The 16,379-nt window shown below is 35.1% G+C and overlaps 1 protein-coding gene across 7 annotated transcripts in view; it reads left to right on the top strand.

The window, feature by feature from the left end:
* The first annotated feature begins 1,328 nt into the window (after positions 1 to 1,328).
* The window catches only part of LOC135648725 (diacylglycerol kinase 1-like), a 32,822-nt gene continuing 17,771 nt past the window's right edge, over positions 1,329 to 16,379 (top strand). For 2 of the 7 annotated variants that reach the window (XR_010501048.1, XM_065166634.1), the window contains exons 1-3: positions 13,678 to 14,727; positions 14,807 to 15,013; positions 15,104 to 16,315. Coding sequence is in view for 6 of the 7 variants with exons in the window: in XM_065166634.1 (XP_065022706.1) it covers positions 13,767 to 14,727; positions 14,807 to 15,013; positions 15,104 to 16,302 (2,367 nt within the window). In the remaining variant the exon portion in view is untranslated. The other 5 variants (XM_065166637.1, XM_065166636.1, XM_065166639.1 and 2 more) reach the window with 5 other exon arrangements.

Genomic DNA, 16,379 nt, shown 5'->3' with positions numbered 1-16,379 from the left:
TAATGAGACATCATCCTAAAATTATTATTAATAGGTTTTCTGAACGAGTTATTTTAATTATTTTTGAGTGAAATAAGTCAACTTTGACTAAATCATTTCAAACGTTCACCACTTTGCTAAACAATGATTTAGAAGATTTTAGGATAAATAATTGTTAAACTTTAAATTTTTTTTATGTAGACTTTGTGAACTTTAGTTTATTTTTGAGTAACAAGAGCAGCTTCAACTAAACCATTTGAAGCTTTTACCAATTTTGTAGGATATCATTCTAACATCATTAGTAATATTTTTTTATAATTTTTAGAAAAAAATAAAATAGTTAATTATTGAAACTTAGATTTTTTAGATAGATTCTAAGATTAAGTGTATTTTAAATAATTATTGAACATAATATGATCAATTCGATCAAATCATCTCAATTTTTTAGAATTCTATTAAAACATCATCGTAGAAAAAAATTATTATAAATTTTCATTTAATAAAGAATTAATGATCAATTTATATAAAAATTAATATTTTTTTAATAAAATTTAAAATAAGTTTATTTTAATTTATTTTTAAGTCAACAAAAATTTTTATGACTAAATCATTAAATAAAAAGAAAAAGAAGAAGAAGAGAGGGAGGAGACAGGAGACAGGAGTTAGAGGAGGAGCACAATCGGTTCATTAACCCAAACTAGTTTAAAAATTTTATGAGAATGATATTGATATTTATGAAAAAAAAATCTAAGAAAAAAATGATTTATGAGGAGTACAATCTGATTAAAAATAATCATCATGAGTTTTATTTGATAAAATATCCTAAATTATTATTGTCCGGATAATATTTACATATTTCTTGTATTAAGTCAAAACTATGTGCCTGCTATCTTTATCTTTATTTACATCAATCACGACCATGTGCCTGCTATTATTCGACGGTCGTTCCCTGTGCCTGTGCAATTTTTGACATTCATGGGGGGTCATTCACCGCCTGTACGTTGAACTCTTTTCACTAGCTTTATACCTAAGCCGATCTATCCCTCCCATCTGTCGGTCACAGGTGTTCCTAATTTCCTGATTTCTTAACCCAAAGATCATTCGTCCATCACGACAGGAGACCAGCCATTTGGTTATTGCCAAGTACCCGCAATGCAGCCGTCCGACCAATATCCTTTGCCCGTTATCAAACGGTGGATCCTTTGTTCGAATTTGGAGCATCCGCGAATCCGGATTCTTCACTTTGCTTTGCCCCGACGCTATTAAGATTAGACGGGACTGATTCAAAGGTATGTGCGGGGCCCATCATGTTCGTGCTTTGATAGCGTCACCGGAGAATATTTGGCGATCCGTACCCAACCTGGAAACATTGTAAGGTGACATCTTTTGGCGTCGCCCCTTCTCGCATTTTGAAGGCACGATCAGTTTGAATCCATTCCTTCCCCTGTTTTGCACAACATTTATAGCGGGGGAAGGAATCGCGTAACGGAGACCGATTTCGTTTTGTTCCCTCTTCGAATGATTCTCGGGTGTGCGTCTCCCGGACCCGTCTCGCATAAGTTCTGTTTAGGGTTTAAGTCGCTTATTGTTGCTTTCTAAAATTTGGATTTCTTTTCAAGATTAGGTTAAGAGCTTCGAGACTTATGATGACGGTGTAGTTTTCTGCAGGTGAGTTTCTGTTTCTCGTTGGAAGTGGTTGATGGAAAGGAAAGTAGATCTTTTCGGTTTAGTTGTCTCCTTAGCAAGAAATTGATGGATCATGGTCTGATTTTTATTTTAGGATTCTGGGGCTTCTTTATGTGGTTTTCTTGTTTGAGATGTTCGGTTTGTTGTTTCAAGTGATCGATGGAGAGATTGAATTTGAAAAGGCTATTTCATTGCATCCTTCCGTCGCATAGATGTTTTGTTCTTATTAATTAGGTCACTCTAACTTCATTTTTTGTTGTACGACTGTAGATATATGGAATTAGCTCAGTTAGTTTCTCTCTAGTCACCTATGATGTGGTGTTGAACCGAACAATATCTTTTTCCTATCTTAGAAAAAATAAAAATTAATATTTTGTTTGTGGGTGAATTACCGATTATCATTGACAAAATCTTCCTTTTGTTTGAAGGAGATAATCAAAGCATCATTGAATATTTTGTATCAACCCAATTGGCATCATGCTAGCATTTGGTTTTAGTCATCAGATAGTACCAATAACTGCTTTTATTATTTGAATTTAATTTTTTGAGGATAAAATTTTCTTCATATGTCACGTATCAGGTTGTAGGATGGATAACTTTAGTCCTGAGAAGGATGAATTTCTGAAGGAGTTCTATATCCCTAGTTACATATTTCTTCCTGAGTTACCTACGAGGCATCCTTCATTTGTGCCGAGTTGTCCTGTTGTGGTCTTCATTAACACCAAAAGTGGCGGCCAGCTTGGAAGTGCTTTGCTTGCGACATACTGCAATCTTCTTAACAAACTTCAGGTGCTTAATTTTATGCCTAGAGATACTGATACATGTGAAATTTATCAGTCTATTTTACTTGCAAAGAATGTAATTTCCAGGTTTTCAACTTGAAAGAGGAAGCTCCCGACAAGGTGTTGCATAAGCTTTATGGCAATCTGGAGAAACTCAAGTCAAATGGAGATCATCTTGCTGCTGAAATTCTGAATAGGCTGAGACTAATAGTGAGTAGTATAATGTCCAGGAGTAGTACCTAGCCTTCCATTCTTTCCAACTTTCATTATATGTAGGTGAAATTGTTGTCATTGATGTATGAATTTACATTTTTTAAGTTTTCTTGACTTGCCTTTGATTTAGGTTTGCTTGATTAGGTTGCAGGTGGAGATGGTACAGCAAGTTGGCTTCTTGGAGTGGTTTGTGATCTTAGACTTGCTCGACCACCTCCTATCATAACAGTGCCATTAGGAACTGGGAACAACATTCCATTTTCATTTGGCTGGGTGGGTGATAAAGCAAAATTTTTCTTTGTGTCCATCTTATTTAGGGACTTTTTTTACTCTCAATGCACATGAAGATTCTTTACTTTGGAGCATATGCAATATTGATTGAGGGTGTCCTATGATATAATCTGGTCCAGGTGTCTAACACTTAGTCTAGTTTAAATAAGTTGAATTGAGGGTTGAGTCAATTGTAGGTACTGTTGACATCATGTCTTAGGTCAAGTCAATTGAGTTATTTTGTTTCTACTTTTCTGGAACTTTTGTTGTCCAATTTTTAGTCACATATTATATTAATATATATAGTCATAGAGGGAGCAATTTGTTTAGGTTGGATTCTATTTTAGTCAGCTTTGGCTTGTTTATGTCACGGAGTACTGAAAGTATAGATTCAATATATCCAAAATATAAGATAATAAACAGATACAAAAATGCAAAATGTTTGTTTTTATCTATTTAAATATTTATCTTGTCTTGAGTCCATGGTTAAAATATGATGATTTTTTTGTTAAAAGAGTTTTTTCTTAAGCCAGATGGTATAAGTTGCCCTTTTTGTACTTGATGAGTATTTCTTTTGCTTTTAATCCACTCCTGCTCTTTATGTCCTTAAATCCAATATGTATATCTTTGGTTATTTTCAGTTATCTTGAGTTATATTGTTTCAGCTATTTGTTGCTATCTATATATATATATATATTCTAGTACAGATTATAGTTTTTGACCACCACGCAGCTTTGTATTTTCTCAATTGGCATCAAAGAAAGTACAGAAATTCTTAGGATTGAATCTTTTCATTTTCCTACATCTTTCTCGCTTTAACTTATCTTCATTCATCCTATTTTTAGCCATATTCTTCTCATTTTTGAATCTCTTTATTGGACAATCGAGGTTAACACTATAAAACATGTTAATGAAAATAATATTTACATTAAGTACATATTAAATGTGCAGCTGAGGCACATTAAAGGATTGAACTAGACTGGCATTGCATCATTGCAATAAGTGAAATCTCAAAGGATAATATTTGCATAAGGGTGATCTTATTGACTTAAAAGTTTCTGACTTGAGGTGCTTAGGTTGGATATCAAGTATTTATTGGGTCAACTCAATTGTGTATTTTGTTTTTCAGTGTCTTGCTACCGTTCTCTTTAATTATTTATTTAGAGAATTATGATTAGATTGAATTAATGTTAGTTTTGTATTTTTAGGTTATCATAATTGTTAGGATGCATTTGGAGAAAATTTTGGAGTCTCAGATATGTCAGTTATTCATATAAAGAGAAAAGAAGTAAACCACTCCTAAAGGAAACCTCTGATTAAACTAACAAAATCGTTTAAGTTGTCCAACAAAAGAAAAGATATGTTTTTCTGTATTTTTTGGATTCTGAATGAAATATTATCAATATTTATGTATGGTATTGTGAATTAATGAAACTAGCGATTTCAATAGGTGCTCGGGCGCTCGCCTAGGAGCTCGGGCAAGGCGAGGCGAGGCCCGAGCACCTCGCTTCATGTCCAGGCGCCTCGCTTCAAAGAGGCGCCGCTTAGGCGCTCACCCAAGCCTAGGCACCGGGCGCTTCGGGCGAGCACCCGAGTTAAACCAGGCGACTGAACCAGTGTTTTATGTTTGGTTCGGTCTCTGGTGCTTCGGTTTGTTTGATTGAACCAACTAAAGCACCGATATCAACTTCCCAACATCCCTCTTGCGACTTCCCCAACCCTAACCCTGCTCGTCGTTGCCGCTGCCACTATCGCCGCTGCCATTGCTCGCTGCTACTGTTGCCGTTGCTCACTGCTACTACTACTGTTGCAGCTGCTCGTTGCTACCGCTGCCACTATCGTTGCTCGCCGCTCCCGCTGTCGCTGTCGCTGCCGCTACTGCTGCCACTATCACCGCTTGTCGCTCCTGCTCCCGCTGCTTGCTGCTACCGCTGCCGCTTCCACTGTCATTGCGCGCCGCTTCCGCTTCTCGCTGCTACCGCTGCCGCTGCCGCTGCCGCTGTCGCTGCCACTATCGCCACTCGCCTCTCCCGCTGCTCGTTGCTACCTCTTCTCACATCGACTCGATAGTATACTGTTAAAAATATATTAACAATATACTGTTAACTGTATGCTAGTAATAATATTTTTTTATTTATTATATTAATAATATATTATTTTGATTTTAATACTGCTAATTTTTATTTATTTGAAATTATTGTTATTATTTTGAATTTTGAGATTTTTTTGTTAATGTGATATTGTGATTTTGTAATATTTTTTAATTTAATATCATATGTTTATTTAAATAATTATATTTATTAATTATATTATATATTTTTAAATTTTAATGTCTCGTTTCGTTTGGGTGAGCACCTAGCGCCTCGGGCGTTTTTGGATCTTGGCGTCTTTTGGCGCCTAACACTTTTTAAATCACTGAATGAAACAAACATAAATTTTTTGAAGAAATAATTCATCTTTTTATGGGCCAACTGACCCAAGTTTGCTTTCTTCTCTCTATGCTGATTACTGGTTTCAATTTTGTCTACGTTGTTCTTTATAAAGTGCTGTTTTTATTCCTTGTGTTTTCTTTCTAAACTTACATCTTTGGGCTTTAGCCCAAACATAATGCTAAATCACAGTTTTGGTTTGACACACTCAATCCAAGCGACTCGAGTCAGATTATGTAAAAGCTTATTCTTTTATACCAATTAACCACTTCAGTTGTTTTCATATAGGCTTTTCAGATGGCATGCAGTTGCTTGGCTGATCGATGCATAATGTGAGAGCTACGACTTTCATAAAAAAATTCCAAAATCTTGATTTTTTATAACTTAGAGTTTATATACACATATTGATACATTCTTTGCTTTGCTTTTATTTAATATAATTTCATAGCAAGCCAGAGACATTCAAATATAAAAGATTGTTCCTAATGTATGCTAATATACGTATATATCAGCTGCTTCACTGTGCAGTTATACACAAATGTGTTTATTTATTTTCAGATGTTATGTTTGAATTTCAGATAAGTTGGTCCTGTGATGAATTATTTCTTTAATTAACATGACACATGATTGAAAGGCCAGTTGTTGAGTTGCATTTCAAATTCACTTGTAGGGAATGAGGAATCCTGGGATAGACTGTCAGTCTGTCAAGTCATTTCTAGAGCAAGTCATGAAGGCAAGAGAAATGAAGATTGATAGGCAAGTCATATACTGTTCTTGAGTAGGCAGATTTTTTATCTAAGATAATGAAATTTGCCTTATCAGTTCATTATCTTCTTTCTGTACATTTCCTGTTTGCTGCATGATTGGATCTTGTGACTTGCATTGCCTCCATCATCACTTTTGAACATCATTAGATGCAGTTGTCAGCTTTTCATATTTTGACGAACTAGATGCTTTCAAACAAATAGAAGTACCAATCTTGCTAGTGTATTCTCAATTTTCAGCGAATTGTTTTTCTCTTTACCTACAAGAAAGGACAATAATTTACGGAAATAGATATTTAGGTGGACTGTATGTGGTCTCTCACAGACCTGACATGGCAAACAACACATCACTCATAGCTCTGCAAGAGGTGACATCATTTCTGACTGATCTTGGGGTGATACAATCCATCTAAATAGCAGAGTCCATAATTAGCAACATGGATCATAAATGTCTCATGATTCAGGGGCATAAACATAATTATGTGTATCATATTTTGAGCCAAGAATGTTATTTAGCTTATTTTCAGAGTTTACTTGCATTAGTAGCTGGAGCCTCTAATGAAAATAGCCTATCTGCTTGTAGTGTTGAGGTTATGAACATTGACCCTTCTCACATCCTGCATTTGTAGGAGGCTCATGCGCTAGGATATCCCTTTTTAAGTAGATGGAATCTTTAATTTGCATGTATGACTAATTGGAGTCTTATTAGTAAGTTGCACTTTCTAATGTTTTGGAAGTTTGTTCTGAACTTTTTGAGACTTGTTGCTTGCATTGAATGTGTTCCGACTTACATTGAGATTTGTCATGACTGAAACTTTGCTAATCCCGTAACTATCCATGAGAAATGAAATAAAAAAGGGTCTTTTAGCATTTCCAAAATTTAAATTTGCAAGTGTTCTTGCTTGGATATGATAGGGTCCTTCTAAAAAATTAAGCAGCAGCTTGTTTGCATTGAGTGGCATCTTTGATTAGAGACATTGAATGGAATCCAATGGCCCTGGTCGAGTCACATCCTAGAATTATCCCTTGCTTTTTCTTCTCGATTTTCTTTGCATCAGGTGTGGATCTAACTGGACTGCATCAAAATTGGTGTTAGTGCTTCAGTTGGCTTATGCTATCCTGAAGGCAAACTGGAACATACTTGGTTTAAATTGATTTAGTAGAAAAGACTAGTTGGTGAACTGTTTGACACTGGAAATCCCTTTGATTCTACTTTCCAGGAAAGGAGGGATCGTAATTCTGACTTTGTTGATTGAGATATGTTTTTATTGACCAAAGGTCAGGCTGTCCTGACACTGTGGGATCTGTTTTTCTTATTTGTTTCAACAATCCGCGCCATGGATGAAGGAGAAATGTTGAGGTTTACCCACAACAGTCCATTCAAGTTTTGCAACCAAATGATGAATTAAATCTTCTAAAGAATGCAAAATTCTCCACCTTGTAGTAGAAGGAATTTGAATGGTTCAAGAAAAGAAGATCCCAATGATGATATTGGTTTTCTAACTTGTAGCTTTGATTTTATGTAGGTTTTAGCTTGTGTTGGAATGAGTCCCGACTTCAATGTAGAATTATTATCATAATCTATGTTTTCTACTCCTATAAATATTCATTATAATGGGATAAATATGATCTTTTTTATTTTTTATTTTTTTTCAAATGTTATTGCTTGGAGTTGATTGGAAAACATTTAAATGTTGGCTTGGCCACTTTGAGTAGCATCTGAAATTAGCAACACTGAGAGGTATTCCTCCTATGGTTTGAGCATCAGCTACTTGTCTAACTGGCTGTATCACGCTGTATGGTAATAAGCCATCTTTGAGTATTAGATCCATGAGTAAGCAAATATGTGAACTCTAAATTACATGGAATTTTGATTTCATTTCTAAGATGGCGACATCGATTGATTTTCTTGGTCATACTACACTAGATGATAAATGTTGCTTGAGCATTTAAGATCTTATGTCTACTATGTGTACATTGCCATTTTCACTCCCCAGCATAGTGAACCTGACAAGATCAAGTGGTTTGGTTCTTGTATAGTCAGATTTATATTACCAGCATTGATATTTGTTTTTAAATTGTTGATATGCTCCTTGAAAATTGCAGGTTCTTAGTTTGCCACTACCTAGGGATGAAAATAGGATGGATATAAATAAATACTAACTTGTATCCACTTGTGGTCATGGAACAATTATAGATGTTGTCATGAGATGTCATTCAAGCATAAATCATTTGATAGAAACATGTTAACCTTAATTAGTTAAGGCACCGAGTTAGATTTGCAAACACTCAAATTTAAATTCTTAAGCAGCTTAGAACAACTAGTCAAGTGGCTTTATTTTTCATTGATTAATTTTACCTTTTCATGAAATTTTATCGTCAGTCCAAGATTTACACATTTTCATATCCTTATTTGGAAACCTTTGAATATCAAATTTGGTACTGAACATGGATATCTGATAGTTACAGATTTGAATGGTAATATCTATCTCCAAAAGGATGCTGACCGGCTTTCAACACATTGCACAACCTATTTTCCCTCTTTGCACTATTATTAACATTATTTTAACAACTTGATAGACATATGTGGAAGATCTTGACAATGTAATCTAATAGTTTTGTTTTTCTTTTCCTTTTAATCTTGAGGTGGTTTACCTTTCTTTTCCTAACTAGATTTAAGTTGTACAATATTGATGGAAAATCTTGTTAAATGTTATGCTTGATAATATTTTCTGAGGTTCAAAACTCAATTTAAATTGCATCGTTCTTCATGCATCATCAGCTGGCATATTATTATGAGAATGCGAGTGCCAAAGGAAGGTTCTTGTGATCCAATTCTACCTCTAGAACTACCTCATGCTATGCATGCATTTCAACGTGTTTCAGAATCAGACTCACTGACTATGGTAAAAAGATTTCTTCTACATTTATGTGAACTCTTGTTATTTTTATTATAATAATAGAAACAAAATTTCCCCTTCCTTGTAACTGATGGTCTCTGGCAGAAGCTAGTAAGTTCAATCACATATTCTCCCAGAATTTCTATTTAATATGATGGTCTTGCCTGGTTATTGAGAAAGTGCTTTTCTAGTTCAATTTATTTTTACTGCAATGCAACAACATATGCATGGTTCCAGCCAAAATTTTTCCTTGAGGGGCTGCCTATCCTGTGGCTAAAGTCGCTGCTGTTGTAAAGGCTGATAGCATTTTGGACGCATTAATAAAATTTAAAATACTTCCCGACCGCAATAATTGCAAGTTCAGATTGGTCTTAGTTAATTGCCTATATATACATCCAATGTGCTAAACAAGCTGGTGCATCAATTTTTTGAGGTTTTGCATTCTTTTCTCACATAATTTCTCTTTTATTGGTTTTGTCTAGCATGTGCTGTCAATTTTTTCCCATAATGCTTGTTTCCAATTCCTATAAAAGTACATGACAGAGGATTCATCAATAAAATTCTAATTTGTACAAGAAGACTATCTGCAGGAAGATTGTTCATAGCATATTGTAGAAGATCTAGGTGCACAGAGAGGAAATCAAAGACATGTTCATCATGTCACAGTAGATTAGTGTTAGAACCGAAGAGAACAGAATGAAACTTAGACCTTTCAGGATACTTACGCATAGATGCATTTGGGATTTTTGTTCTCTGTAATTATTCTTTTGCTCTCACTCTTTTGCTCCATTCCTCTATTAGTAAAGGAGATAGATTTTATGGTTATCCTTTATGTTAGCTATCATTAATGTCCTTGATGTGCTCCCCAGGTCCAATTAATGCAAGTATTTACTGACAGTAACTTGTGTAATGATAAATATAGAACATTCTAAGGTACTTTATTGCCAACTAGATTTTATTGATGAACACATCTGGCCACTAGCTCCCATCATCAATATCTTGGGTGTACCATCAAGGTTGTGCTGTCATGAATCTCAATGAACCACTGCAGCTATTAGGTTTATCTTGATGGTTGGATTAGACTTTCTTTAAGGTAACACCTAGTAACCCTCATGCGCATGTACTTTCTAATGTTGATCATTGCATAAGCCTCCTGAGCTTTTCAATGACAACTTTTCTGCTCTAGGACACTTCTATTATGAATATATTTTTAGATTTAGTTTTCTAATACAATAGTGTTTCATTGTAAACATGGGTCATGACCTTTCATTGCTTTCAAGTAGAGGTAATATTTTATGTCTATTTCCTTTGGAGTTTGCAATGGTTGTTTTTGTGAAGTTTATAATTTAAGCCACACCCTCTACTAAATAGCACTTACATGATTGATGAATCAATATTAATTCGTTCCAACATAAAATTATTTACTTTATATTAATCTATCGATTAAATAATCAATAGATTAATATAAAGTAATATAATTTTAAGTTGGAATGGTAGTTAGATTGCATGGAATTAAAACATCAAAATGCTCGAGAATAGATCTACACAAACCTTGTAAGAAGGATGCAACTATGAGCAAGGAATCATATTTTAGTTGGTAAGGTGCATCAACAATAACAAAACCATAAAGTCTTAACTATCTAGGGTTAGCTACTTATATCTTCTATCACTGTTGAGATCCATTAAAATCTATATGATTAATTAAGTTAAGAGTATTTAAATCTTTGTTTATAATTCCTTTTGAAGTTTTTTTAGGTATTCCTTTAGCTCTTCTTATATCATTGATTCCTTTACCTCTCCTCATATCACCAATAGTAATTTTTTTACATCTTCTAACTACTACATATGTATTTCATTTAAGCATATATCCATACAACTTAAACGAATCTCCCTCATTTTTTCTTTATCAAAGCAATACCTAATTGTTGGAAAATAAACATATTTTCTTTTCTATCTTTCTTATTAATTACACACATCCACTTCAATGTTCTCATTTCAGTAACACAATTTTTGTAATATTGTTATAACAATAAAGCATTGTTGTCCAACACTCACTTAGATCCAATTGAATTTCAGAGATACTTATTTTAAATCTTTTTCTACTTTCGATAATTTTTTTTAAAGCTTTGTAGTAGGACATAATTTAAATTCCTATATAGTTAGAATAATTTTATATATCACACTTATTTTGTAAATTGTTACGAAAAAGCTCTTTCTTCATTCACCAAGCATCTCTAAAAATCTCGAACTTTTGTAAAATAAATTAACCAAGCTATTCCTTAATGCATCTAATATTAACTAAATCCTTAACACTTTCTTTCCCTAGCTTTAGTAATTCGATATATATCATTTTCTTATCTTTTAGTACCTAATTTGTTATAAAAATTGTTATAAGCTTTATGTTTTGTTGTATTGATTAACTCTTTTAACCTCTTTTTTAGATTCTATATATCTTTAAAATTTTTCCTCGTTTTTATAGTTTTACGAATCCTTAAAACATGATCTTATGGTAATAATTGTTTTTTGAACTTCCTCACACTACATCCAACTCTTCCTTCACCTCTACCTTTAGTTTCACTGATAATCTCTTTTATTAAGCTCCTAATCTTATTGCTATCGTAATCCAAATAATATTAATATTATCCTTATCTAAAGTCTAATCCGCCTTATTTTCCATCCTATTCTTAAAAATCCTTATATTAGTATCTTAAAATTTTATCTAGTCATAATGAATTTTTCTATTAACTTGTCTTCTTCTGTATTCAATAACAAATATCTAATGCCATCAATCTATGTTGATTTGTCAAGCTCTTGCTAAGTATAACTTTATAATTCTTATATATAACTTTGTATTATTTTCTAGTGAGAAAAAAGTTTATTTGACTATAGTTATGACCAAGGTTCACCATACCGATGTGTATCGCCCGGTACGGGCGGTACGTACCGGTCCGAGAGGCGACCGGTACGCGGACCGCCCTCTACCGGGCGGTACACCAAAAAAAGTATATATCGGGCGGTAACGGTCGAAATTTCGACCGTTACCGCCCGGTACCATTCGGTAACGGTCGATTTCGACCGTTACCGCCCGATACCACTCGGTAACGGTCGAAATCGATCGGTACCACTCGGTAACGGTCGAAATCGACCGTTACCACACTGTAGCAGTGCTATAGTGCTCCAACGGTCAAATTGACCGTTGGAGCCCTTTCTCCTCCTATTTAAACTAATCTTCTCTCCCCTATTTCATTATACTCTCTTAAACTCTCTCTCAAACATTTCTTTTCTCTCATAAACTCTATAAAACAACGATTTGTGAATTCAATCGAGGTAAATTTGGGAAGATTAAGAGGAAGAACTTTCTAATCAAGAGGTATGTATTCGTTTTCTTTAATTAGAGAGTAATTAAGTTATTTAATGCTGCGATTAGTTATTTTAATGATGATTTAATCGAAATTTATTTGATTTTATATCAATTTAATGTCTTTAATACCTATTAGGGTATTTGTCATGTTTATAGTGGTGAAAGAGAAGTAAATGATTAGTGTAGATAAATGATAAGTTTATCATAATTTGAATTTTGAATCATATTGGATTAAAATTACATATTTAATGTTTCTTTTATGTGTTTAACATATATATGATGGTAAAATAAGTTTAATTATGTTTTATTAAAGTTATTTAATACTGTAATTAGTTATTTTTACGATGATTTAATCAAAATTTATTCGATTTTATGTGAATCCAATATCTTTAATATCTATTAGAGTATTTGCCATGTTTATAATGTTGAAAGAGAAATAATTAGTGAAAAATTAACTATATTAATCACATAATTAGTGTATCTAATGATTTTAATACTTCTTTTATGCACGTAACATATTTATGATAATAAAATATGATTAGTTATGTTTTAATAAAATTACTTAATATTGTGATTAGTGATTTATGATCGATATTTGGTCAATTTAATATGTTTATACTTTATAGTTTATTTGATTTAAATTTGATAGGATCATGGCACCAAAGGAACAATCACACGATGATGCATGGGTTCATGCCCGAAAGCTAGATGGAAACCGTCATCATTGGCAATGTATTTATTGTGACTACATTGGTAAAGGTGGAGGAATAACTCGAGTAAAAATGCATTTGGCTGGTGGGTATCCTGACGTTGCAAAATGCAAGAAGGTTCCAACGGAGATCCGTAAATTATTTCAAAGCAAGATGAAACAAGCAAAGGAAGATGCATTAAAAAAGAAGGCAAGAGTTGAGGAAGAATATCATAGGGCTACACAGGAACCAGTTTATGATCAGTATGAGGGTTGCGGCGATGAAGTCGACCCGGATCTCACAGCTGGGATTCGTGCATCATTGGAGCATCAGCATACGGTCGATGAAGCAATGAGGCATCGACGACCTGACTCACAATTAGAGCATGGTAGTGGTAGTGGAATCCAGAGGTCAACCAGCATGAGGCAACCAACTGCTCCTTCTCAGTTAGGCCGAACTAGTAGCATGAGGTATGGTGGACTCCGTGGTTTTATGAGAGGTCTTGGCAGGAGGTCCGCACCAGATATTGTTGATATTGATCCGCAAGCCTATCCCCCACAAACAGCGAAACAGACACGGATTGACGATGCATATACAAAAGAAAAAAAACGGGATATTAGGAAGGCAATCTCAAAATGGTTCAACTTTCATAGGATTCCAGCCAACACAGCCCAAGGTCCATATTATCAGAGCATGATCTCCTCTATTCAAAAGTCTGGCACGGGGATCCAACCTCCAACACCGAAGGAGATTCACGGCGTGTACTTAGATGAGGAGGTGGCAGAACTAAAGGATTGGATCAAATCCTTCAAGAGGCAATGTGATGAATATGGGGTGACATTGATGTGTGACAGTTGGACAGGACCAACAAGAATGAGTATCATCAACTTTCTTGTTTATTGCAATAGAAGAGTGGTGTTTCATAAGTCCGTTAATGTTTCTGAAAAGATCCAAGATGCAAACTACATTGAGAGCTTGATGGACACTATGGTAGAGGAGATTGGACCACAGTATGTTGTCCAAATAATAACCGACAATGGAGCGAATTTCAAAAAAGTCGGTTTGCAATTGATGGAAAAAAGAAAAACTTTGTTTTGGACTCCATGTGCAGCTCATTGCATAGATCTAATGCTAAAGGATATTGGTGAGTTGGATACGGTCAAGAAATGTGTAGCTCGAGCACAATCAATTACAAAGTTTATATATAATCATCATTGGGTCCACGCATTAATGCAAAAGTATGTAAATGGTGAGATACTTCGACCTGGAATTACTCGGTTTGCTACAAATTTTATTGCATTAAAATCATTACAGCAAAAAAGACATGGCTTGAAGGCAATGGCTAGCTCACAAGAGTGGTCTGAATCCAGATATTCGAAATTGAGTGATGGAAAGAAGATAGAAAAGGCCATTCTTTCATCTAGATTTTGGGAGACTATAGGAGAAATCATAAAAGGTGTGGAACCACTTTATATTGTCCTCCGTAAGGTCGATATGGACAAGCGTCCACAAATGCCGTATCTTAAATATATGCTGATTTCAGCAAGAGAGGAGGTCAGGAAAGCATTCAAAGATGATTTTAAGGCCGACCAATACGTACGAATCATTGATCGTCGGACCGAAGTTCATATGGATCAAGATATCCATAATGCAGGTAAATTCATATTCAAAAATACTTAATTTATTATTATTTAGATAATAAATTATCATACTAACAAAATTATGTTTTGCAGCGTATTATCTAAACCCGGCAATTCAATATCGATATGCTCTCGGAACGCAAAATAATTTCCTAACGACACTACGAAATGTTATATATCGACTCTTGCCAAACACTACCGAGGCAGCCGATGCTCTTATGGAGGGTCGATTATTTCGAGAAACAGTTGGTTCATTCTCCGACGTTGTAGCTATATCATGCCGTTACACTATGGATCCTGGTGAGGAAAAGTTATGCATATTGATTATCAATTATATTTAATGTTAATTATTTGTTATGCTAATAAAATCTTATTTATATCTTATTGCAGTCGAGTGGTGGTTACAATTTGGAGGCGATGCACCACATTTAAGGAAGGTTGCCGTTCGTGTACTTTCACAGACAACAACATCTAGTGGTTGCGAACGTAATTGGTCAACGTTTGCGTTGATTCATACGAAAGTCCGCAATAGACTCTCCTACAGACGGTTAGAGAAACTAGTATATGTCCATTATAATATGCGGCTAAAATTACGATGTGCTGAGTTGGATAAGGAGCCAGAGGAACCAGATATTGATCCCATTGACCTCCAATTCTACAACGAAGATTCAGAGCCAATGTTAGATTGGGTTGAAGCAGCAGAGAACCAAGAGGATCCTCTACTTGATGAGGCGGGAGATCCTCAGCGTCCTTCACGTTTTATCACCGAGGCAATAGAAGAAGAAGAAGCACAACCCCAACGGGTAGAAAATCCCCCTCGATTACAACATGGTATGAGTCAAACTGCTCGAGGAACTACCGATACCCAACGGTCACACTCGTCCGCCCAACGTGCAAAGGCAAAGGGGAAGGCAATAGCATCAGTTGCATCGTTGGAAAGAATCGAGTCGGGCGACGAGACACCTTCACAATCACATTCTCTTTCTCGTTCGGTCCAGAGACATGACAGCAACACGGACAGCAGTGCCTCAACAGATGATGGCGGTGATACCGGGCAGTCGTTGGTCTCGTCTGCACAACTTGAGGGTGGTGAATGGACTGAGGAGCAATATTTTACACATGCCACTCAAGATTCAGATCATGGAACTCGACAAGGTACTGGTCAAGTTTATGCGCGGAAGGGAAAGGAGAAGGGGAAGGGGAAGGCAGTGGATGAATATGAACAAATGCGACAGAGCATACATGATATAGACACAGAAAGAGACTCATCGTATTCACAGCCATCGTATTATGAAGAATCATATGGGCAACAACAGTATGGTGATAGTTGGTCATCCTTCTCTGAGCAACAGCATGATACAGAACAACACCAATATATGCCTCAAGAGCTGCCTCGGACAAATATGATTTATGACGATCAATCTACGATCAGTACCACATTGATGCATCAATGGCATACGGTGTATCAATACACTATGTCATGGGATCAATTTCATGATTGGGTCCAACAAACGTATCATATTGATATGTATCGGATCGAGGACCCCGATCCACCACCCGTGGAGGCTCGTCGTTCGTTTTGGTGGTAGAATTAACAATCAGGTATATCTAGATATATGATTATTTAATTCATTTGAATTTTAGAGTTTATATTGTAACAAAATAG

This window comes from Musa acuminata, chromosome BXJ3-9 (assembly GCF_036884655.1).
Source record: "Musa acuminata AAA Group cultivar baxijiao chromosome BXJ3-9, Cavendish_Baxijiao_AAA, whole genome shotgun sequence".
Taxonomy (NCBI): Eukaryota; Viridiplantae; Streptophyta; class Magnoliopsida; order Zingiberales; family Musaceae; genus Musa; species Musa acuminata.
The sequence above is the reverse complement of the archived record's forward strand: the minus strand, read 5'-3'. Positions and strand labels throughout refer to the sequence as shown.